This window comes from Canis lupus, chromosome 8 (genome assembly GCF_011100685.1).
Source record: "Canis lupus familiaris isolate Mischka breed German Shepherd chromosome 8, alternate assembly UU_Cfam_GSD_1.0, whole genome shotgun sequence".
NCBI classification, from domain to species: Eukaryota; Metazoa; Chordata; class Mammalia; order Carnivora; family Canidae; genus Canis; species Canis lupus.
The window spans coordinates 28,910,350-28,936,545 of record NC_049229.1 but is presented as its reverse complement, the minus strand read 5'-3'; the positions used below and the strand labels follow the sequence as shown (position 1 = coordinate 28,936,545).

Sequence of the window (26,196 nt, the reverse complement as noted above, 5' to 3'; positions counted from 1 at the left end):
TCCCAAACTTAAAAAAATAATCCATGTGTATATATGTGATTGTCGTTTTTATATTAAGGGATATTTCCATCATGAAATGAAGATACACATATTGGTTTTTTAATATCCACATAATATTCTGTTGCACTAAAACCCCTCACAATTCATTTAATCTCCTGTTGATGAATATTTAAGTTGTATTTAGTTTTACTCAGGGACCAACCTTGTGTATAATCTTTGGGTGTTTCCATGATTACATACTCATGGTAAATTCACAGAATTTGAATTGCTAGTCCAAAGGGCAAACACACATTTAAGGCTGCTACCTGGTCCTGTTTTGTATGAGAAGAGATTGGAACATTTTACTCTGTTTATAGTTAAGCTTTGTGGCAGTGTTTTCAGTTTATAGTGTTTTGGTTTGCAGCATTCAACTAAAAACCAAACAGCTATAATAAAAATTGTTTTGCTTTTAGTTTATGACCTTTTCATAAATTCTAAAACCCTGAAGTGGTTATTAAATTTCTTAAAGCTGTCTGTGTTGGAGATTTAAGCCTAGAGTTTGTAGCAGCCAGCCAGCTGCAACCTCATCTGGCCTGTACTAAATAAGGTCCTAGAAAGACTTTGGTTTTTCATCTGGATAGGAAGGAGAAATGGGTGACCAGATAGTAAACATTTTTTACGTGGCATCTAATTTTTATTTTAATTAATGTGATGATAAATCTTAAATACATAATAATTAACTACATAAGCAATGATCTATCCAAGGCTGTCACATGTAAACATACTTCCTAACAAAAAGTTCTAGCACTTTTCTCAGATATATTAAGTTCCTTTGTTTATGCTTCTATTATGGATAACTTACAGCCTCTTGTATACTCAAGTAGCCAAAGGACACCTTCAATTATCATGTTTGATGACCTTTTCTGTAAGTAGCAACCAAAACTATTGGCAATGCTTTTTCTTCTCAAAATTCTCTGTTCCTCTGGCTTTTGCAATTCAGTCCTCTCCAGATACCTCCATCAACCCTCTGGACACTCTAGAATTCCATCTTCAGCCTTCAGTCTTTTTCTTCATTTGCTGTCCTTTCTTTGGGAAATTTTATCCAATTTAACCATAATTTCTACCATCTATATACCAACTGATAATTCCTAAATCTGAATTTCTGATCTTTCCTCCTCAACTCACAGAACTCTTGGTCTTTCTTCCTTGAAATGCTTGTCACTGGTCTGTCCTTTCACAAGTTCATACTCTAGTTAGTCATCTTTCTAAAACAGGCATAACCATGCCACTCATTTGATACCAGATCTTCTCAGTAGTCCTGGGAGCTAGAAGACCTATCAAGGCATTTTTCCCTTCTGGAGTTACAGCCACATTTGCCTCTTGCATGCCTAAGTCTGGCATACTTCACTCCCACTGTTCCCAGATGGCATGTATGCCTTCACAGTTCTCTGCCTGTCCCCACGACGCTCCCTATATATCTAGAATCCTGGCTCTAGCACTTACTTTCTTCTGTCAAGATCGTATTTCTTGCCCAAGGCCAGATCAAGTATCACCATCTGTGAGCTCCCCTACTTTGTTTTTTTAGCTTAATTTTATTGTCAAACATTAAATTTTCTTGGATCACAGCAGTTTATATACCTATCTCCTCTTTTGAATATGAGCTCTTTGAGGGCAGGGAAAATATCTTACTTCTTTTTGATTCAAAACCCAGTATAACATTTTGAACTTTGTAGTGGTGGCTCCATCTTCCCTAATGTTTCCGATCTGCTCAGAGTGAGGCGATCAGCTGGCCTGATGAGATCTGTCAATTTTATTTTTTTTCTTAAGATTTTATTTATTTATTCATGATAGACATAGAGAAAGAGAGAGAGAGAGAGAGGCGCAGACACACACACACACACATATATATATATATATATAGAGAGAGAGAGAGAGAGAGAGAGAGAGGCAGAGACACAGGGAGAAGCAGGCTCCATGCCAGGAGCCTGACACAAGACTTGATCCCGGGACTCCAGGATCATGCCCTGGACCAAAGGCAGGCGCTAAACCGCTGAGCCACCCAGGGAACCCAGATCTGTCAATTTTAGAAAGGAGACGTAACTCATGTAGAAGATTAAAGATAACAATATAAGAAGACAGCATAGGGAAATTTGGAGAAGAGGGGATCTAAGATTTAAGTCCTGAAAGAGGAAGGTGTGAGAGGAGGATTTTGAGTGTGAAAGAGAAAGAATTAGAAGAAAAATGAAAACTGGCAGAGGAAAGTGACTTTGAGGACTAAATAAGGAAAAGTACATGCCAGAGTTTGGTATTGTAGCTTAAACTGAAAAGAAGTGGACTGATATTTTTGTTAAAACATGTTTTAGATTATATTAGTTAAGCTAAAATCCATAACACTGAAACAAAGTAAGATTTTTATTTTAAGTAATCATAGATATTGAAAGATTATATCTTTGAAGCTCAGCATTTTTTTTTCCAAAAATTTTATGTTAGATACAATAAGAGTTTTGTTTGTCATATATATGTTGGCTAATCTGGTCCAGATTTTAGCATAAGAAATTATTAGAAGCATTACATCCTTGTAAAACAGGGAACTCGTTTATTTTCAAATTAACTTTATTTTGGAAATAACTCATTAAGATAAAGTAAGCCTAAAAAGGTCTTGAAATTCATAGTTATTAGCAAAATCTCCACTTAAGATATGTTTGAATTATACTTTACAACTAAAATTGCATGAGTGATTTGAACATTTTCTATTTTATGCATCATCATTCAGCATGTTGATTTTTTTTTTTAACAGCCAGAAATCACTGTGGAAAATCTTCCCATTTATTTAAGACTTCAGAAACCATTACTTATTTTATTCAGTGATGGCAGCATAAATCCTCAATATAAAAAAGCAATATTGATGCTGGTAAAAGAGAAACACTTGGATTCACTTACCCCTTGCTGGTTAAATCTGTAAGTATATTTTTATTTTTTAATATGTAAATCACTATAATGATTACATTTTCATTAGGAAATTAAACTCTTTATATTTTTGGAGTTAATATTATGGACCAGTGTATATGTTATCATGATGTTTTAGTAACTAAACTTTGTCATGTGGTCTGAGATGATCTTATTTTTTAAAAAATATTTTATTTATTTATTCATGAGAGAGAGAGAGAGAGAGGCAGAGACACAGGCAGAGAGAGAAGCAGGCTCCAAGCAGGCTCCATGCAGGGAGCCTGATGTGGGACAGATGTGGGTGTGATCTCCAGGATCACACCTTGGGCTGAAGGCTGAAGCCACCCAGGTGTCCCAGATGACCTTGTTTTAGTTTGAATTGCATAATACAATAAATTTTTTATTTTACTCAATATATTTTTAGATGTATATAGGAATAATTGACAAAATTCTAAGATATTTAAAATATACATTGTAGTACCTATATCCATTGTGGAAGGATTCCTCCATCTAATATACTTATTACCTCCTATTATAAAATACATGTATTTATACATATATGATTTGAGGGAGGGAGTAAGAACATTTAAGTTCTACTCTCTTAGCAAATTTCAATTACATAGCATTCTCAACTATAGTCACCATGGTCACCATGTTATTCATTAGATCCTCAGACCTTATTTATTCACCTTATAGCTGAAAGTTTGTTTCCTTTTCCCAACCTCTTCCTACTTCCCCCAACCCTGAGTCCCTGGCAACCACTTTTCTATTATGTTTCTGTGAGTTTGACTTTTTTTTTTTTTTTTAATCACATAAGTGATACCATGCAGTATTTGTCTTTCTCTGTCTGGGGGGCCTTATTTCACTTGGCATAATTTGTGTCTTCAGAGTCCATCCTTGTTAGCAAGTGGCAGGATTTTCTTCATCTTATGGCTGAATAATGTTCTGTTGTTTATGTACCACATCTTCTTTATCCATTCATCTCTTGACAGATTACTTAGGTTGTTTCAATATCTTGGCTGTTGCAAGTAATGCTGCCACAAACATGGGAGTGCATCGATCCATTCAATGTCTTGTTTTCATCTCCTTTATGTATATACTCAGAAGTAGGATTGCTGAATCATATGGTAGTTCTAATTCAGTGTTTTGAGGAACCACCCTGCTGCTTTCCACAGCGGCTGCACCAATTTACATTCTCACCAACAGTGCACAAGGGTTCCCTTTTTTTTTTTTACATCCTTACCAGCGCTTGTTATCTTTCGTCTTTTTGATACTAGCCATTTTAACAGGGTTGAGGTGGTATCTCACTGTGATTTTGTCTTGCATTACCTAATTAGTGATGTTGAGCATTATTTCATGTCCTTCTTGGCCACCTGTAGGTCTTCTTTGTAAAAATGTCTCTGCCCATTTTTTAATTGGATTGTTTGTGTTTGCTGTTATGTGAATTCTTTGGTTATTTTGGATAACCTATCAGATATATGATTTGCAGATATCTTCTCTCATTCCAAAGGTTGCCTTTTCATTTAGTTGGTTTCCTTTGCTATGCAGAAGCTTTTTAATTTGATATAGTCCACTTGTTTAACTTATGATGCCTTTCCTTTTTTTTTTTTTATGATGCCTTTCCTTTTGGTTGTCATACAAATAAGAAGTAGTAATTTTTCTGATTTTAAAAGTAATTGTTGTCCATTGAGGCAAATACATAAAAAATAAACATTGTGATATTTGGCATTTTTTCTTCAGCTCCGTTTCCTCTACTTTTATATTTTTCAAATGCAGCCTTAAATGTTACAGATAGTTTTCAGTGCATTTACCAACAATATTTTCTGTTATGCTTTCTAGATTTATAGCTTGTGTTACATTTAATGTCTGTGAACACAGTTTACATAAACACACACTATCCATTGTTCAAATTCATCAGATGAAAGACATTTTTAATTCATTTGAAAAATTACAAGAATGAGGTGACATACTTTTTTTTTTTTTTTTTTTTTTTCTGTGAAGAGTTCACTACTACTGCTTAAAACAAAAATTTCCCAGGGTACTTATCTTTGTAGGTATCTCAGAGTAAAACAGTATTTTCCATAATGTGGAATGTGCTGTTTTAGGAAAGTTAAGTATCTTTTTTTTTTTTAAGATTTTAATTTATTCTTGGGAGAGACACACACAGAAAGAGAGAGAGAGAGAGAGAGAGAGAGAGAGAGGGAGAGACACAGGCAGAGGGAGAAGCAGGCTCCATGCAGGGAGCCTGACATGGGACTGAATCCCAGGTCCCCAGGATCATGCCCTGGGCTGCCCTGGAAAGCTAAGTATCTTAAAAGTTATGGTTTCCATGTATGACTATAACTTTTATTTTTTAATTATTTTTGACTTTTTATTTGCATTTATTCTATGCAGAATTTACTCCCAGGCCGTAAATTTTTGTTTCTTTAGTTTCTTCTGGGATATTGTTCTCTTCTGTGCAGCCTCCCCTTCTAATTTCAGAACAGTCTGCTCATTTTCAGTAAGGACCATCTTGATGTGACTGGGAGAACTCATATGTGGGTGGATCTGGCCATGAGCCCTGTAAGTTCTACACTGCATCTTGGGGGCTTTGTTCACTTGGATGTGCTCAATGGCCAGAGAATCTACATCTAAACCCTTAAGTTCAGCATTACTCTCTGCATTCTTAAACATGTGCAGTAAAAATTCAGCACTCTTCTTCAGCCACTGACCCTGTGTCCAGCCCCACTATTTGGCCTGGGCACACCTACCAACTCTACCACTGTAGTGATGGAATGGCACACACTGCTGCAAAGTGACATCTTTCATGTACTTGGTGGCTTTTCAAATATGCATACCCTTGATGGCCTGGGCAGTTTCACGTGTGTTCTTAAAGTGAACATGAAGATTTGAACCTCTCGATTTGCATGATTTTTGTAGGGTTTTCTGGCTCGAACGAATAGCGAACCATTTTTAGAGGTCATTTCATTCAGGCTGCTTAGGGGAAGAGGAAGAGTGGTGGCTCCTAGAAGGCTGACCATAACTTTTAAAAAATTTTTTTATTTGAAAAAATAAAAAATAAATATATTTTTAAAAATAAAAATTAAAATGTTTTATTTATAAAACTTTTTTTTAATGTTTTATTCTTTTATCCTGAGGAAAAACAACTTTATTTGGAGAGGTACTTGTTATAAGTATCTTTTTATTTTATAGTTTGTATCCATTTAATTTTTGTTGACATGTGATCAGATACTTAGCTCAACTTTGGTAGGAATCTATTGATTATATCAAACCCAAATTGACAAACCTTTGAACTATGACTGGTTTTCATGAAAATAGTCACTGGCTACCTTTTTTTTCCCCTAAGAGAAACACAGTGCCCATGTCAAACTCATTAAGAACTTCATTACTAATAACATAGTTCTAGACCTCCTGGTTTTTAGGATATCTTTTTATAAAATAATGGTTTGATATTATAATTAAAGTTTAATGTTCTACAAATTGTTGTATTCATAATTTTGTTATAGAAAGAAATACTAATGCGTTCTGTTGTTCCCTTTTGCAGAAAGAATACTCCTGTGGGAAGAGGAATCTTGCAGTCATATTTTGACACTATGCCTCCCCTTCCTCTTCTTGTTGTGGTCAATCTGCATTCAGGTGGCCAAGTATTTGCATTTCCTTCAGACCAGCCTATCACTGAACAAAACCTTTTATTGTGGCTTAAGAAACTAGAAGCAGGACTTGAGAATCATATCAGTAAGTTTTCTGTTTTAATATACCCAGTTATGTATTTTCATAGATTTTTAAACTTGAATTATAGCTAATATATGCTAGAATGAGTTGAATTGTAATGTTTGTAAGTATCCTAAATATTAATATGTTATAGCATTGTCCATGGAACAATTTTCTTTGTGGTAAGTATTAATTACCCCAAGAAAATAAGTACCATTACATTACATTTTATTAAATTTAATGATAGTAATAACTAACATTTATTGAATGCTTGATAGGTGTCTAGCACCATGTTAAATGAGTTAATACATGTTAATCACTTAATTCTCCTAAAAGTCATAGGCAGTATTGTTACCTGTAGAAGAGTTAGGTAACTAGTTCAAAATCAAATGATTAACCAGTAAATGAGGAAGCTTTAATTCCAACCTGCATTTCTTTCACTCTATTATAAGAAAATAGATCTTGGTCAGTTTATGATGCTGGCTTATGATATGTCATAGTCTCTACTTTTCTAAAACATACGTGAATTTATATCTGTGGTACAAATGTATATGTTAATTCATATACAATTATAATAAACCTGTTACTATAATCTAAATAAGTTAACATGTAATAACCTAGATTATTAGTATATGGAGAAAATAGTTTGAAATTTGATGTAGTGAAAAAATCTGTTAAGATACTACCAAGGATTTTGTTATTGGATACCAGATGAACTATATTATATTTTGACATTGTTCCATGACAGAGTCTCGAAATACAGTGTGTGTGTACATAAATATGAGTGTATCTATATATACATACAATACTTGTGTACAAATTCCAATTCATTATTATATTGTCTCAGCCAGCTTGCATATTGTGAATAAGTCATTATGTATATTTGTGTATATGTGATACAGGTACCTAATTTAAGTGTCAATCATTGCAGCACACCTGTTCTTCCCAGGTGTGGGAACTTCATTTCTGTTAAGTTAGGCAGTTTTAACTATGTTTATGTTTAACTTGCCTATGGATGATATTTTTTATGGATTATATTTTTATATTGAAATATAATTCACATACCATAAAATTCATCCTTTTAAAATGTATAATTCAGTAGTTTTAGTATATTTACAAGATTGCATAACCATTGCCACTATTGAATTCCAGAACATTTTCATCACCTCAAAAAGAACCCCCCTTACCTATTAGCAGTCACTTCTTCTCCCTTCCCTCTTTCCCCAGACAATATATTTTATGTCTCTGTAGATTTGCCTATCCTGGACAATTTATATAAATGTGGCCTTTGGATCTGGCTTTTTCAATCAGTACAGGTTTTTAAGGATCATTGATGTTATAACATAAATCAATAGTTCATTCCTTTTTATGGATGAGTAATTTTTCGTTGTTTGGATATACCACATTTGTTTTTCCATCAGTTGGACATTTAGGTTGTCTCCACTTTTTGGTTCTTATGAATAGTACTGCCATATACATGATGCGTTATATATAAACCTCATGATGACCACAAACGAAAAATCTAAAATAGATACTCAAAAAATGAAGAGAAAGGAATCCAAACAAAACACTAAAGAAAATTACCAAATCACAAGGGAAGAGGACAAGAGAAGGAACAGAGAACTACAAAAACAACCAGAAAACCATTAATAAGATGGCAAGAAGTACATACTTATCAATTATTTTTTTTAAAAGATTTTATTTTTAAGTAATTTCTACACCCAACACAGAGCTCAAACTCAGAGGCCCATGATCAAGAGTTGCATGCTCTACTGACTGAGCCAACCAGGCACCCCTCAATAATTACTTTAAATGTAAGTAGGCTAAATGCTCCAATCAAAAAACTTACAGTGACTAAATAGATGAAAAAACAAGACCCATCTATTGGCTTCCTACAAGAGACTCACTTCAGACTTAAAGATACATACAGAAGGAAAGTGAAAGAATGAGAAAAGATATTTCATGCAAATGGAAACAAAAAGAAAGCTGGGTTAATAGTAATTATATCAGGCAATATAAACGTTAAAACAGAGTATAACAAAAGACAGTGATAAACATAAAGGGATCAATCCAACAAGATATAACAGTTGTAAATATCTAGGCACTCAATATAGGAGCACCTAATTATATAAGCAAATATTATCAGACATAAAGGGAGAAATTGACAGTAATACAATACTGTAGGGGATTTTAACACCCCAGTTACATCAATAGAGAACATCCAGACTGAAAATCAATAGGGAAACAGTGGCTTTAAATGACATATTAGATCAGATGGACTTAACAGATATATAGAGAACATTTGTCCAAAAACCATCCTTGCATCCCTTCCCACAGAAGTACAAAGGATTGTAAGACTACCATGAAAAACTATATGCTAAAAAATTGTACAACCCAGAAGAAAAGGATACATTCCTAGAAACTTAAAAACTTCAAGACTGAATCAGGAAAAACCAGAAAGTCTTTAAAATAAAACAATTACTCCTACCAAAATTGAACCAGTAATCAAAAAATTTCCAAAAAAACAAAAGTCATAGACCATAAGGCCTCACAGGTGAATTCTACTAAACATTTAAAGAATAATACCTATGCTTTTCAAACTATTCCAAAAAGTACAAGAGAAAAGAATTCTTCCACATTTATTTTACAAGGCCAGCATTACCTGGATACCAAAACCAGACAAAGATACTACAAAAAAGAGAAAATTACAGGGAAGTATCCCTGATGAACATAGATACAAAAATATTTTTTTAATAACATTTATTTTTTTATTTAGAGAGAGCGAGACAGAGTGGGGTGGGGGGGTGGAGTCTTAAGCAGACTCTGGACTGAAGCTTGGAGCCTGACATGGGGCTTGATGTCATGACCCTGAGATCACAACCTAAGCTGAAACCAAGATTTGAATGCTTAACCAGCCGTGTCACCCAGGTGCCCCTAGAAGTAAAAATTCTTAACAGAGTATTAGCAAAATGAATTAAATGTATTGAAAGGATCATGGAGGTTCCTTAAGAAATTAGAAATACCATGTAACTTAATAATCCCACTTCTGAGTATTTACACAAAGAAATTTAAAACACTAATTTGAAAAGATATATGCACCCCTATATTTACTGCAGCATTATCTACAAGAGCAAAGATATGGACACAACAGAAGTGTCTATTGATAGATGAATGGGAAAGAAGATATGGTAATTATACTAAACAATGGGATATTGCTCAGCCATAAAAAAGAATAAAATCTTGCCATTCATGACAACATAGATGGATGGAGAGAGTATTATGCTAAGTGAAATAAGACAGAGGAGCACAAATACTGAGTGATACAAGTTATACATGGAATCTAAAAAAACAAAACAAATGAACAAAACAAACAGACACGGAAAGAACTAGTGGTTTTCAGAGGGGAGGGATAGACAAACTAGGTGAAGGGGATTAAGAGGTACAAACTAAAGTTATAAGTCATGGGGATGGAAAGTACATCTTAGGGAATATAGTTAATATTCCATTTTTGTATGGTGACAGTAACTAGACATACGGTGATCATTTCATAATGCCAATCATTATGTTGTATACCTGAAGCTAATATTGTGTGTCAACAGTACTTCAATTAAAAAAATAAAATTAAAAGGTGGTAATGTTCAAAGGTACAGAAACCTGAGCTCCTGATCCTACCCCCTGGATTATTAATGGTGTGGCTCTAAGCAAGTCTTTCTTTATTTCTTCCTCTGCAACTGTAAAGTAAGATTAATAGTTCTTATTCTATGTCACATACTTATTTTAAAAATCAAGTATAAATTATATATGTATAGGCACTTTGTAAGGTATGAAGTCCTGAGTATTTTCATTAGTCATATAGAGATCTTTCCTATAAGGAACATCTGTTGGGCTTTAATTCCTCAACTCAAATCATTACCAAGAAGAAAGAACCAGAATTTTTTTTTTTTTTTTTTTTTTTTTTTTAGTTTCCTGAGACTGGTGTATCTTCCATTGTAATTCTGTTTATGCCTTTGCCAACTCAATCTTTGAGGGTTTTCCATTATTACTCTGTATCAGTGTTCCTATTCTTAAATTAGTCCTGCAGCCTCTGCAGCAGGAAAGAAGCAAACTGAACAGTACTTCTTTCTATTGAGTCCTATCTTCTGTGCCAGCAGGACCTGTTCTCACCTCTTTAAGAGATAGATTGGAGACTGAGATGCTGTAGCTACTCCCAGAAAAGTCTGAATCTGTGGTGCCCTGTGTGTCTGCTTTATCATGCTTGCTGCATATATTAATTTATGTGAAATTGTGACCACTGGCTATTCTTACTCAAGATTTTCATTTAGCCTTCAACTTTTCTATCATAGATCTTGATTTTCATTTATAAAATTGGAATAAAAATTATACTTACTGCATGGGATTGTAAAGATTAAAAGAATAATGCCTGGTGCAAAATAAAGGTTCAAAAATATTAGCTATTATTATCAGTACTAATTTGATAATAAAGCATTTATTATTTATACATGATGAGAGTCCAGTTTAATTTGCAATTGAAAACATCTAGGACCTTTGTATAATTTTCTTAACAAATAATTAGCAGAATTGAGATGCCTACTTCTGGGCATTTTGCCATCATGTCAGACCACTGGATGCAGTGTTTACCTTAAAAAATAAATATGCTAAATATTCATTATGCTTTAAGTTGGACTTTCCTTGAAGATACTTTAATGTCTTTATTTTTAATTATTTATTCATGAGAGACACAGAGAAAGAGACATAGGCAGAGGGAGAGCAGACTCCCCATGGGGAGCCTGATGCAGGACTCAATCCTGGGACCACTGGGACCTATGCCAAAGGCAGACACTCAACTATAGTTGTAGCCTAAATGTAATACCCTTCTGATGTACCATATACTAGGATTTCATATAATTGAGTGTACATGAGGAAATTATCAAGTATAGATAAACTGCATATGTATTTATGTAGATTTTTGTTGGCACTTTTCATCTGCCTCTGGAAATGAGAATTTATATGAGTTTCCTAAGCTTTTAAAGGTATGTATTTGACTTATGAGAGATGCTCAAGTTTGTATTTTATCAACATTTATTTTTATTTCTTTCATGTAATAGTGTAGAGATTCTTTCACTGGAATTTATTTTTTAAAAGTTTACTTTGCATATTTCCCTTAATTTATTTCTCAAAATAGCATTTTAAATGGATACCTAAATTCTAAAATGTTTTTGTAAAGTCTTTCTACTCAATAGAGAAGAGTTGGCTAATTTACTTATATAATGTTATCAGATGAAACCAGTTTTCCTCTTCTAATAACTAGTATTTTAAAATAATGTTCAGATTCACTACTATGAAGCCCATCTAAGACACTATATAATCACTGTCTGTTTGTAGTACAGTTGACTCTGTAGCAATTTTTAATTATTCTTCATTTTATAAAAATAATCCCAGATCTTGTTTTCATAAAGTATATGCAAAGTATAACCAAGAACTTCAAAAACATCTATGAGTGAACATTTGGTTGCATCCATATCTTCACTGTTGTAAATAATAATGCAATAAACACAGGGGTGCATGTATCTTTTCAAATTAGTGTTTTTGTTTTCTTTTGTTAAATGCTAGTAGCAGAATTATTGGATCATATAGTATTTTTACTTTTATTTTTTTGAGGAACCTCCATACTGTCTTCCACATTGGCTATACCAGTTTACATTCCCACCAATGGTACACAAGTGTTCTTTTTCTCCACATCCTTACCAACATGGATGGACCACTTATGCTAAGTGAAATAAGACAGACTGAGAAAGACAAGTACCATATAATTCCACATAAATGTAGAATCTAAAAAAAACAACCAAATAAAAAGCAGAATCAGACCTATAACTACAGAGAACGAACTGAAGGTTGCTGGAGAGGAGGGGATGGGTGGGGATGGGCAAAACAGGCGAAGGGGAGTGAGAGATATAGGCTTCCAATTATGGAATGAATAAATCATAGGGATGAAAGGTACAGCACAGGGAATATAGTCAGTGATATAGTAATAGAACTGTATGGTGACAGATGGTAACTACACTTGTGGTGAGCATAGCATAACATATAAGCTTAGTGAGTCATTATGTTTGTTATACACCTGTAAGTAGTAGTATAGTTGTATGTCAACTATACTCAAATTTAAGAAGAAAGTTTCAAAAACAAAATGCTTTAAAATGTAAAGAAATAGTTGTCTAAATAAATAAATGTGTTTGTTCCAAAAACTTTTTTTTTTGTAATGATTCATAAGAAATAGTTCCAGGGAAGCTTCTGGGGAAGATGACAAAGTAAGAAGATCCAAAGCTCACCTCATCCCATGGATACAACCAAATAACCCCTACATCAGTGTAAAAACCAGAAAGCAACCTGAAGACTGGCAGAAGAGACTCTCCACAGCTAAATGTAAAGGGGCTGCATTGAAGAAGATGCGAAGGACAGAGTAGTTGGGAGATAAACAACTTTTGGGACTGTCCTCAGAAGGGAGGGACCCTGCGGGCACATAGAAGAGAGAGAAACAGACCTTCACACCAAGCATGACAGGCAGGAGGTACCTGCATCCACACAACATATGACTTTGAAAACCAGAGGGGCCTAATTTCATGAGTTCTTAAAATCAGTGGGGCCTAAGGCCTGGAACTTTAAAAAGTCAACAATCAACAGGCTCAGCTCTTGGAGAACCTGGAGGTCAGAGCCCCCACCCTTAAAGAGACAGCACAGCAAACAGCCTAACAGAGATAGAGCATAGAAGCAGAGTTTGAAAAATGCCTGGGGTGTATCAGGAGGAGATTTATTTACTGATCTCAAAGTGTATGCTGGAGTGGCAGGGATCTTTAGGAGACTTCTCTAGGAACAAAGGAGCTGGTGGACATCATTTCCTTCCCCTTCCCCCAGCATAGATATGTGGACACCTGGGGGACCCAGCTCAGTGCTAACAGTCTCTACCTAATTTGCCAACCTACCCTGCATTCTCCTGTGGATATGCCCCTCCAAGACACCCTTGGACAGAGCTTATCCAAAGTGGTGCCACAAGCATGGCAGTGTACAAGTAGCCCGGACCGGGCCAGCAATACTGCAAAGTAACTCCTGCCCTGGAGGAAGGGGAAGACAACTACATAGCAGTCCGACTTCAGCCCCAGCAGTGGGCTAGGGGCAGACATCAGATTTGACTACAGACCTTGCCCAGAACAGAAACTTCTCAGGAAACAGGGAAAGTGTCCCATGGTACTATATCTGGCAAATACCTGGTCCGACTCAAGTGCACTGGGGCCCCATACTGACCCACTAACAACACAAGGATTGATCCCTGTCCACAACAGGCGAAGAGCCATTGGAGATGATTACACTGAAGCAAAAGTGGCTCAGCCACAATAGTAGGGCATATGTAATACAAATAGGAGACCTCCATGAAGTGCCAGCTTCTGTTCAACAGGGGCACTGGAGTGCAGGGCACTACAAGACCTCTTTTCCATAAGGCCAGTGTTTTCAAGAGCAGGAGACGTAGCTGACTTTACCAGCACATTGAAACAGAGTTCAGTGCTCCCTTCAGCAGCACATATACTAAAATTGGAATGATACAGAGAAGATTAGCATGGCCCCTGTGCAAGGATGACACACAAATTTGTGAAACATTCCATATTTTTTAATTTATTTTTCTTTAATAAAGTTGCATAAACCAAAAAAATAAAAATAAAAAAGAAATAAGAAAGAAACAGAGTTCAACAAAATGAGGAGACAGAGGAATATGACCTGAATGAAAGAACAGGACAAAAATCACAGCAAGAGAGCTAAACAAAACAGAAATAAGTCATATGCCTGACAGAGAATTTAAAGTAATGGTCATAAAGATACTTGCCGGACTTGAGAAAAGAGTGGAGGACCTCAGTAAGACCCTTAACAAAGAGATATAAAACTTTAAAGATAAAAACATAAAAGAGAACCAAAGATGAAGAACTCAGTAACTCAGTTTAAAAATATACTAGATGGAATAAACAATAGAGGAAACAGAAGAATGGATTGGCAACCAGGAGGACAGAGTAATGGAAAGCAATTAAGCTGAACAAGAGAGAGAAAAAATAATAAAAATTGAAAATAGACTTAGGGAACTCCATGACACCATCAAGTATGATAAATGTTTGCATTGTAGGGACCCCAGAGAGAGAAAAGAAGGCAGAAAATTTATTTGAAGAAATAATAGCTGAAAAATTCCCAAATCTGGGGGAAGGAAACAGAAATCCAGATCCAGGGAGCACAAGAGACAACTAATAAAATCAACCCAAGGAGGTCCACACTAAGACACATAGTAATGAAAATGGCAAAAATAGTGATAAGAGAATTTCCAAAGCAACAAGAGAAAAAACAGTTACTACAAGGGGAACCCCATAATGCTATCAGCAGATTTTTCAGAAGGAACTCTGCAGGCTACAAGGAAGTGGCATGATACATTCAAAGTGCTGAAAGGTAAAAAATCTGCAGCCAAGAATATCTGGCAAGGCTATCATGTAGAATAGAAGGAGAGAGAGAGAGTTTCTCATACAAAAGTTAAAAGAATTCATGACCACCTAAATAGCCCTATAAGAAATATTAAAGGGCACTCTAAGGGAGATACCATAAACAGTAATAAGAAAAGTAGGAACCACAAAAGCAATTAAATTAAATATATATGTAAAAATCAGTGAAAGGATTCACAAAATAAAAGGATATAAAATATGACCCCATATACCTAAATGTGGGGGAAGAAGAGTAAATAATGGGTTCAAACTTAAGTGACCATCAACTTAATACAAACTGCTATATGCATAAGATGTTATATATAGACCTAATGGGCCAACCAAGAAATCAAAGAAGAAATTAAAAAATAGAGATGAGGAAAACAAAAACATAAATGCTGCAAAATCTTTGGGATGCAGTAAAAGTTGTTCTAAAGGTTAAGTTTAGAGCAATACAGGCCTGCCTCAAGAAGCAAGAAAAATCTCAACCTAACCTTACATGTAAAAGAGGTAGAAAAAGAACAAACAAAACCCCAAACCAGTAGAAAGAAGGAAATAATAAAGATCAGAGCATATCTAAGGGAAATAGAAATAAAAAAAAACAATAGGTCAATGAAACTAGAAGCTGCTGCTTGGAAAAGATCAGCAAAACTGATAAACCTTTAGCCAGGTTATGAAAAAAAAAAAAAAGAAGAAGAAGAAGAAGAAGACTCAAAATCAGAAGTGGATAGAGGAGAAATAACAACTGACACCACAGAAATATAAAGAATTACGAAGGATTATGAGAGTATTATGAAAATTTATATGCCAACAAATTGGACAACCTAGAAGAAATGGATAAATCCCTAGAAACATAGAACCTCCCAAAACTGAATCAGAAGGAAATAGAAAATTTGAACAAGTGATGAAATTGAATCAGTAATCAAAAGACTCTCAACAAACAAAGTCCAAATGGTGAATTCTACCAAACATCTAAGGAAGAGTTAATACCTTGTTCTCAAACTATTCCAAAAAAAAAAGGAGAGGAAGAAAAGCTTTCAGATCATTCTATGAGGCCAGATAAAGACCCCACAAAAGAAGAATCACAGGCCAATATTTCTGATAAACTTAGATACAAAAATCTTTGACAAAATATTAGCAAATTGAATCCAACAATAAATTTAAAAAAAACCACCTCTATCAAGTGGGATTTATTCCTGGGATGCAAGGGTGGTTCAATATTTACAAATCATCAATATGATACATCAGATTGATGAGAGAAAGGGAAAAAACATCATATTTTTAAAAAGATTTTTATTTATTTACTCATGAGAGACACACAGAGAGAGGCAGAGACATAGGGAGAGGGAGAAGCAGGCTCCCTGCAAGGACCCTGATGTGGGACTCAATCTCAGGACCCCGGGATCACACCAAAGGTAGACAGACGCTCAACCACTGAGCCACCCGGGTGCCTCTGATCATTTAAGTAGATGCAGGAAAAGCATTTGACAAAACATCCATTCATGATAAAAATTCTCAACAAAGTAAGTTTAGAGGGAACATACTTCAACATAATAAAGGCTATATATGAAAAATCCACAGGTAATATCATCCTCAGTGGTGAAGAACAGAGCTTTTCCTCTAAGGTTAGGAACAAGACCATTTAAACACTTCTATTCAACATAGTACTGGAAGTCCTAACCAGAGCAATCAGACAACAAAAAATAAAAAGCCATCCAAATTGGTTAAGAAGAAGTAAAACTATTACTATTTGTAGATGGCCTGATACTATATACAGAAAACCCTGAAGATTCCACCAAAAAACTACTAGGACTGATAAATGAATTCCAAAAGGTTGCAGGATACAAAATCAATAAACAGATCTGTTGCATTTCTATATCCTATCAATGAAGTAGCAGAAAGAGAAATTAAGAAGACAATCCCATTTAAAATTATACCCAAAATAATAAGATATCTAGGGATAAACTTAAGGAGGTGAAAGACTTGTAATGTGAAAATGAAAACATTGATAAAGACAACTAAACAAATAGAAAGATATTCCATGCTCATGGGTTAGAAGAATTAATGTAGTTAAAATGTCCATACTACCCAAAGCAATCTACAGATTTTAATGCAATCCTTATCACAGTACCAACAGCAGTTTTTCATAGAACTAGAATAAGCAATCATAAAATTTGTATGAAACCAGAAAAGACCCTGAATAGCTAAAGCAATTTTATGCAGGAAGAACAAAACAAGAACAATCCCAGATTTCAAGAATACTACAAAGCTGTAGTAATCACAACAGTATGGTACTGGCCAAAAATAGACACATAGATCAATGGAGCAGAATAGAGAGCCCAGAAATAAATCAACGATTATATGGTCAATTAATCTTTGACAAGGAGGTGAGAATATGCAATGGGACAAAGATAGTCTCTTCAGCAAATGGTGTTGGGAAACTGGACAGCTACATGTAAACAAATGAAACTGGACCACTTTCTCACACTATACACAAAAATAAGCTTAAAATGGATTAAGGACCTAAATGTGAGACCTGAAACCATAAAAATCCTGGAAGAGAGTACAGGCAGTAATTTCCTTGACATTGGCCATAGCAACATTTTTCTAATATGTCTCCTGAGGCAAGGGAAACAAAAACAAAATCAAACTATTGGAACCCAGCAAAATAAAAGACTTCTGCATAGCAAAGGAAACAATCAACAAAACTAAAAGAAAAGCTACTGAAAAAAAAACTACTGAATTGGACAAGATATTTGCAAATGATATATTTGATAAAGGGTTAGTATCCAAAATACATAAAGAACTTATACAACTTAACACCCCAAAAATAAATAATCCATTTAAAAAGGGGCAGAAGACATGAATAGACATTTCTCCGAAAAAGGCATCCAGATGGTCAACAAGACACATAAAAAGATGCTCAATGTCACTCATCAGGGAAATGCAAATTGAAACCACAATGAGATACCACTTTATACCTGTCAGATTGGCTAAAATAAAAAATACAAGAAATAAGTGTTGATGAGGATGTGAAGAATAAGGAACCCCTGTGCACTGTTGATGGGACTGCAAGCTGGTGCAGCCCCTGTAGAAAACAGCAGGGAGGTTCCTCAAAAAATTAAAACCACAATTACCATATGACTCAGTAATACCACTACTATTTACCCAAGGAATAAAAAAATGCCAATCAAAAAGATACATGCATTTCTATCTTTATTGCAGCATTATCTACAATTGCCAAATTATGGAAGCAGACTGTCCATTGATAGATAAGCTAATACTTCACACACACTGGAACATTACTCAGCCATAAAAAAGAATGAAATCTTACCATTTGCAACAACATGGACAGGTCTAGAGGGTGCAGTGCTAGGTGAAATAAGTCAGAGAAAGACACTCATGTGGAATTTAAGAAACAAAGTGAACAAAGAAAAAAGACAAACCAAAGAACAGACTCTTAACTATATAGAGGACAAACTGAAGGTTATCAGAGGGGAGGTGGGTGGGAGAGGATGGGTAAAATAAGTGAAGGGGATTAAGAGTACACTTACCCTAATGAGCACTGAGTAATACATAGAATTGAGGAATCACTGTATTGTACACTTGCAATGTTAACTATACTGGAATTAAAAAGAAAATGTTCCAGTTCTTTGGGATAAAGTTGGGTAGGGTAGAAAGGAGGAGACTTTTTCACTTTAACTTGTATCTGTATGTAATCTCATTACCACACTGCTATTTTTTTAAAACCTCAACAAGGGATGATTAGAAGATTTTGGACTTTTTTTTTCTTTATTAATACTAACCTTTAATTAGAATACAATAGCTTGCAAATACATAAAGTGAAAATGGCTAGTAATGACAAATGTATCAAATTTCTTAGATCATGACAATAAAAAATCTAGTTTCATATAGATAAGTAAAATTGATAAACTCTTTACTCCTACAAATATATTTTTCAAAATAAAATATCTTCTAGTGTATTTATATGATGATTTTATAGCTGTTCATTATTAACTTTTGGTTGTATCTTCCTTGCAGCAATTTTACCCGCTCAGGAATGGAAACCTCCTCTTCCTGCGTATGATTTTCTAAGTATGATGGATGCTGCAGCATCTCAACATCCCACAAGGAAAGATCCTGAGTGTACAAAAGAAACGGATGTGCAGGAGAATGATAAAAAACAACATGAAGATAAATCAGCAATCATAAAAGAACCAATTGAAACACTGAGAATAAAGCATTGGAATAGAAGTAATTGGTTTAAAGAAGGAGAAAAATCATTTAGGCATGATAATAAAGAGTTATGATGCTCTAAAGAGCTGGTTTCATAGAGCTGTGGAGAGCTTTACAGTCTTTTTAGTTTATTTGATAGACTGAAGAATTTATTAAAAATATTAAATCATTTCAAGTTTCTACACCAATGTTGTCCAATGGAAATATAATGCGAGCCATATATGTAAACTTGGAATTTTCTAGTAGTACATTTTTTTTAAAAAGTAAAAAATGAGCACGTGAAATAAATTTTAATCTTTCACCCAGTAAGTATACCCAAATTAGCTAAGTTAAGGGGATCCCTGGGTGGCTCAGCGGTTTAGCATCTGCCTTGGGCCCAGGATGTGATCCTGGAGTCCTGGGATCAAGCCCCGCATCAGGCTCCATGCATGGAGCTTGCTTCTCCCTCTGCCTGTGTCTCTGCCCCTCTCTCTCTCTTTCTCTCTCTCTCTCTGTGTCTCTCATGAATAAATAATTTTTTTAAAAAAATAGCTAAGTTAAATAAAAATTGAGATATTTTACATTTTTTCTGTCAAGTCTTCAAAATCCAGTGCATATTTTACCCTTACTGTACATTTCACTTCAGAGTAGGCCACATGTGGTAACAACTGTATGAGTTCAGTTCTACACAAAAACTGGTATAAATAATTTAACTTAGTTCTAGCTATGAATTAGAATAAAAATGCAACTCTAGTTTAATCACAGCTGACTCCACAATTGTATCACATAGCTGGAAATAGTATTTGTTTTGTTGTAGACATGATGTTAAAACCAGTGTTTTTAAACCAGGGAGCAGTTTTGCCCCCCAGGGGACATTTGGCAATGTCAAAAGACATTTTTGCCTGTTATAACTAGGGGTGTTACTGGCATCTAGTGGGTAGAGGGCAGGAATGCTGCTACACACTATCATGCTTTGGACAGCCCCTCATGACAAAGAATTATCCTGCCCAAATGTCAGTAGTGCCAAGGTTGAGTAACCCTGTATTAAACTAACTTATGGTAGAATGTTCTTGTTCTGCTCAGTTATGTCTGAAAAAATCTCAAATATTAAAGATAAATATTAGGTGGTCTTATCCTGATTATTATCTGAATATAACCATGTCTTTTTTTAAATTTTTATTTATTTATGATAGTCACACACACACACACAGAGAGAGAGAGAGAGAGAGAGACAGGCAGAGGGAGAAGCAGACTCCATGCAACAGGAGCCCGACGTGGGATTTGATCCTGGGTCTCCAGGATCACACCCTGGGCCAAAGGCAGGCACCAAACCGCTGCACCACCGAGGGATCCCTAACCATGTCTTTTATTATAAATTCATTTTTATAGTACTTTTGAAAGGTGATAAGATAACCCTAAAAAGGATATAGAATTACATATGCATGTTTATATATGTATTATACATGTACATATATATGTACATATATGCATTATATATCATATATACATTATGTAATATAACTTAAAACTTTAATTATATCATATAAATACATATAACTCAAGTGTATATATAAAGGCATATGAGATAAAGATATATATGTATAAAGGTATATAAGAGAATCTTAAAACCTGCACTTAATTATACAAGTTATATTGCTAAGTTGAAGAGGAATTAGACATTCTGCTATCCTCTTCACAAAAAGAGAAGCTCCCTCATCTGAAACATGTATGAAATGTACCTTTGTAAGCTTTGGACAAATCAATTGGTCTCCTCATCTGTATAATGAGAGGAGAAGCCATAGGGCCTCATCTATATAATGAGAAAGATTAGCAAAAAAAATAATTTTTAATTTTAAAAGCACTTACTTGTCAGGCTGTTCTGTTTGTAGCAGTTTGTCTCATTTTCACTCCATGCATTTTTTTTTTTGAGACATTTGCTGAGAATATCCTACTTGGTGCTCTACTATATTTTTCCCTTTTAATACCTACTTCAGGTGTCTTGTTCTTGAAATTTTCTGCACATACAATTTGCCTAGTACAATTGAGTTCATAAAAAAAGCAAAAGACAGCTACATTTCATTCTAACAGATCATTTGCTACTGTTAATACCCTCTCCTTGATATTTTTCCTCTAGCATGTAATGCATATTATTTCAGTTCATATGAACTATAAATGTAGTTTGTAGTACTGAAACATTAATCTAACCACTAGAAAATGCTAATTAACTATAAGCACACAGAAACTTGAAATTGATTATTGTACTATAGCCAGCAATTTTGACAGTTGTTAATAACATGTTCTTTTAATAATTTTAAATAAAATGTCTAGATTTCAGGCTTCCTTCAAAAACTTCTTTTAATCTGTGTCATGCCCCATATTGGACTGCCTACCTGTATTAAATGGATTTCTTCAGAAAGGTTGCAAGCAACAGAAACTTAAGCAAAATGGGAATATTGGATAATTCACAGAGTTAGAAGAAAAAACAAGCCATGTTTTAAGAAGATAGGAACCAAGGCTGTTCTGGGATCCATGTGTGAGGAACTAAGAGCTCAGTGATGAAGCAGTTCCAATTGTTTTTCTATCTTTTGTGACTCAGGGAATCCTGGGAAACTTGCTTAGGGGAAGGGTGGACACTTTAACTGGGAGCCCTCGCCAGATTTCCACAATGCAGAAAAGATAAATCTCACAAAAGAAATCTAGATGCTGGGGCACCTGGGTAGCTCAGGTCATGATCCCAGGGTCCTGGGATTGAGTCCCAAATCAGGCTCCCCTCTCTCTGCCTATTTCTCTGCCTTCCCTCTGTGTCTCTCATGAATAACTAAAATCTTAAAAAAAAAAAAAAAAAAAAAAAGAAAGAAAAAAATATAGATTCTCTTTAGCAGAAAAAGAGAGTGAATGTAGAGAGGGTTTTCCCATGATACCACTTGCTGTTTTTTTCTGTTCTTTGTATCCTGTTCAGGTCTTTCTGCCATATCCTCCCATTCATTTTTGAGAGCTTCAAAAGTCCTTTTTCTAACCCCAAATGGTTTTAGCTTTCCTAAATGCCCCCTCAATCTTCTATACAACATGGCCACCTCATATGTACATTCTGCAGAATATCTCTAATGAATCCGATTCTTTAATTGTCTCCTGCCTCATCTGTGCTAGAAGGTAAACATTCTTGGTCCATTGCTTCCAGCTCTGGGATGAAACATTCCATGGACAGTTTTTCAAAATTCTTAGAGTTCTTCATCCAAACTTATGCTGCTTTAAAAGACTAACTAAACCTGGCATAAGCAGAACAATGGAGTTTACAAATCAGTAAGTGTCTATCTTTGGTGATAGAAAGTAATCAAATAGATATACCTTGGGAGCTGTGCTTCCCCTTAAGATGTAAAAAGCTGCAGGAGAATGTTACCCCCATCCTAACATCAAGAAAAAAATCATAATTTTTTCCTAATACTCATCAGAGAAGGCAACTAAAGGAACTAAACAAGACCTGTCAAGAGGAGACAGGATATATGAATGGTTTCCCCTTTGGCAGATAATAGAATACTAAAGCAAATAAATTATTAAGACCTTGGAAGAGTCTAAGATTTTTCCCTACCTTCAAGTTATGTTAGTGTGCCAGTTTCCTGAATCAGAGGAAAAGGACTTTATTACTCACTATAATAGCATTTATCAGGGTGTCAGTATTTGTGCTAGTTCCCTGATCCCCAATCCTACAGTGCCATCAAAAGAGGGCCAGGTGACACCTATATAAGCACTAGGTCACATTGCAAGGGAGGAACCCTGAGCTCAGGGAACCTAAATATTTTGTAATAGCTATTACGTGTGCCTGCCCTTTCCTCTGGAGGGAGACATATGTAAGATAGTGGACAGTAATCAAACCTATATCTATTTTCCCAGGCTGAAGAGGAAGTCCAAAGCAAAGGCAGTCAGCTCTTCCATTCATAAATCACTCAGAAATGGGAGACTTTGGAAGAATTGTCTCCCAACCAGAATCAACTAAAATTTTAAAGTATTCTTTAAAGGCCAAGTGTGGATGAAAATATAAGCTTGGAATAGGTGGGAACCCTGACATAACAATAGTTAACATTCATTCACTCAGGGGCTCCTTTTCACAAGCCTCCACTGGATACTAATGAGCACCCCCTAGGGCAGGAGCCTGGCAAGAAGGGATCCCTCAGACACAGATACCAGGTAGTGGTTAATAGAACGGTTTTGGGTGACAGATGTGAAATACCACCCACTTTCTCAGATCTTTCTCTTGTATAAGTAAAAGCCATTAGGCACTGGTGGACAGATAGCAAATCTTCCTGCCTGCAGAGCCGAGACAAAGATCCACTGCCTTTGAGGAATGGTAACTGCAAAACCGTTTGCCCCTGGGAGAGGCAGAACACCTCGTAGGCCCAGGATCCTGCCCCAGTACCAAGCAGAGATCTATCACTGGGAGAATGTAAGAACACTTCTGTTTAAGAACTGTAAATAAATGTCTTTGCCATGTTTAACTGCCATGGAAGAGGAGTTAGAAATTCTCAGAAGGTACTACCACAGCTCCAGGGACACAGACCCTACCTAAATCTGAGGATAGGCCAGGGGACCCAAGAACTTCTACCCTCCTCCTCATCATCAGCTCAGGATCAAATAACAACTTTGGGAAGCACAAGATTGTGGGATGACACAGGCAACCAGGAGTTGCTGAAGGCTGAGGGCGGAGATGGAAAATGAACCTTCCTGCACCTGGGTCTGACTCAAAGTACAAGATGATAGCAGCTCATTCCTGAAGGAACATGTAGACCATAGTGCAATAGAAGAAAAAATAACAAAATCAAAACCAGTTTCAACTCACTAGATTTACACAGGCCTTCACACTAATGGCCAGGTGGAGATGTTATTAATCTATCTATACTATTTTCCACAATATGTGTGGCATTCAGTTAAAAATTCTAAGACTAGGGGCACTGGGTGGCTCAGTTGGTTAAGGGTCCAACTCTTGATTTTAGCTCAGATCATGATCTCAGGGTCATGAGATAAAGCCTCATGTTGAACTCTTCATTCAGCGAGGAGTCTTCTCTCTCTCTCTCTCTCTCTCTCCTTTTGCCCCTCCCCCCCCTCAAATAAATAAATCTTTAAAACAATTCTAAGACTAAAAGAAACATAGCAAAAACAATCCATTGTGAAGAGATGAAACACATCCCGGATATTGGAACTGTGAGGCCATGACCATAAAATAACTGGGATTTATGTGTTAAAGGATTTGATGGAAAAGATGGGCAACCTACCTGAACAATGAGAAACTTTAGCTAGTCTAGAAATGAAAAAAATATGCTAACAGCAATAAAGAATGCCTTTGATGGGCTTATAAATAGACTTGGCACAGCTGAGGAAAGAATCTGAACTTGAAGACAGGTCAGTGGAAATTATGCAGATGAAACACAAAGAGAAAAACAATAAATGAATAAAACAAGACAGATGGTTCAAAAGCTGTGAGATAATATCAAACAGTCTAACAGACATGTAATTAGAATTCCAGGAGAAAAGAAAGAAAACAGAAGTATTTGAAGAGATAGTAGTTGAGAAATTTCAAAAATTAATGAAAGACAATAAGTTACAGATCTAAGATGCCCAGAGAACTGCAAGTAGGAAAATTTAAAGAGAAAACACCTAGACACATAATAGTCAAATTACTAAAAAACAAAGATAAAATCTTGAAGATAGCCAGAGCAAGAAACAGATTCCCATACTCTTCTCTCATTCTCTCCTTTTTAAAACCTTTTAAAAAATATAAAAACCATTCTTAGCTCAGGGGCTATACAAAAACAGGCTAGGGGCTGGATTTGGCCTGCTGGCCATAATTTGCCAACCCCTAGTTTAAAGTAAAAACTGGAACAACAATATATTGTGAGACTCATACATATGTAAAAGTAAAATCTATGACCAAAAAACATCTGTGACGACAGCCCAAAGACTGAGGGAAGAAATTGAAATACACTGTGGTAAGGGTCTCACTTTACATGAAGTAGTGGAATACTATTTAGAGGTTAATTGTGATAAGCCCCTAGTAATCACTAAAAATAAAAGATACAGCTAAATAAATAAAAGATATAACTAAATAAAAATTTTCCAAAAGAAGGCAAGACAACAATAAAAATAGGACAAATAAGAAACACCCAGGAAATGGTAGAGTTAAACACACCCATAGCAATACATATATTAATATAAACGGTCTATACACCCAAATTAAAAGGCAGAGATTGTCAGAGTAGATTTAAAAATAATTATATACGCTACAAAAAAACACAACATGAGGATGTAGATAGGTTAAAAAACAATGAGATAAAACCTGTGAGCACTAATCAGAAAAGATAACTGGAGTGGTGGGTATATTAATATCGTGCAAAATAGACCAGAACAAGGACTATTAGCAGGGATAAAGAGGCATATTACATAAGGACAAAGAGGTAATTCATCAAGAGGAGGTAACAAGTCTAAATGTGCATTCATCTAAAAAGAGATCTTTAAAAGTTGATAGAACTGCAAGAATAGACAAATCCATTAAATAGCTGGAGACATCAACACTCTCAGGAATTGATATAATAATAAACAAAATCTACAAGGGTATAAAAGACCTGAACAATAATTTACTTAATTGACATTTACAGGACACTCCACCTAACAAGAGATACACATTCTTTTTTAAATGCACATGAAGTATTCACCAATGTAGATTATATAATCTGAGTTGTACAATAACTCTAATTAAGAGATTAAACCATGCAAAGTTTGTCCTCTGGCCACAGCAGAACTACACTAGATATCAATAATAGAAAGATACCTTGGAAATTTCCAAATTTCTGTA

At 35.2% G+C, this 26,196-nt stretch overlaps 1 protein-coding gene and 1 non-coding gene across 6 annotated transcripts in view; both read left to right on the top strand.

Annotated features, from left to right (window-relative positions):
• Positions 1-21,704, top strand: part of TXNDC16 (thioredoxin domain containing 16) — a 121,528-nt gene extending 99,824 nt beyond the window's left edge. For all 5 annotated transcript variants that reach the window (XM_038544718.1, XM_038544720.1, XM_038544717.1 and 2 more), the window contains 3 exons: positions 2,777-2,937; positions 6,470-6,660; positions 19,182-21,704. In XM_038544718.1, the coding sequence (XP_038400646.1) occupies positions 2,777-2,937; positions 6,470-6,660; positions 19,182-19,450 (621 nt within the window). In that variant the 3' untranslated portion in view covers positions 19,451-21,704. The remainder of the gene's footprint in view (positions 1-2,776; positions 2,938-6,469; positions 6,661-19,181) is intronic.
• Positions 14,188-14,294, top strand: LOC119873164. Its single transcript, XR_005363945.1, has one exon. It is a non-coding gene; the product is annotated as a U6 spliceosomal RNA (small nuclear RNA).
• Positions 21,705-26,196: the final 4,492 nt, after the last annotated feature.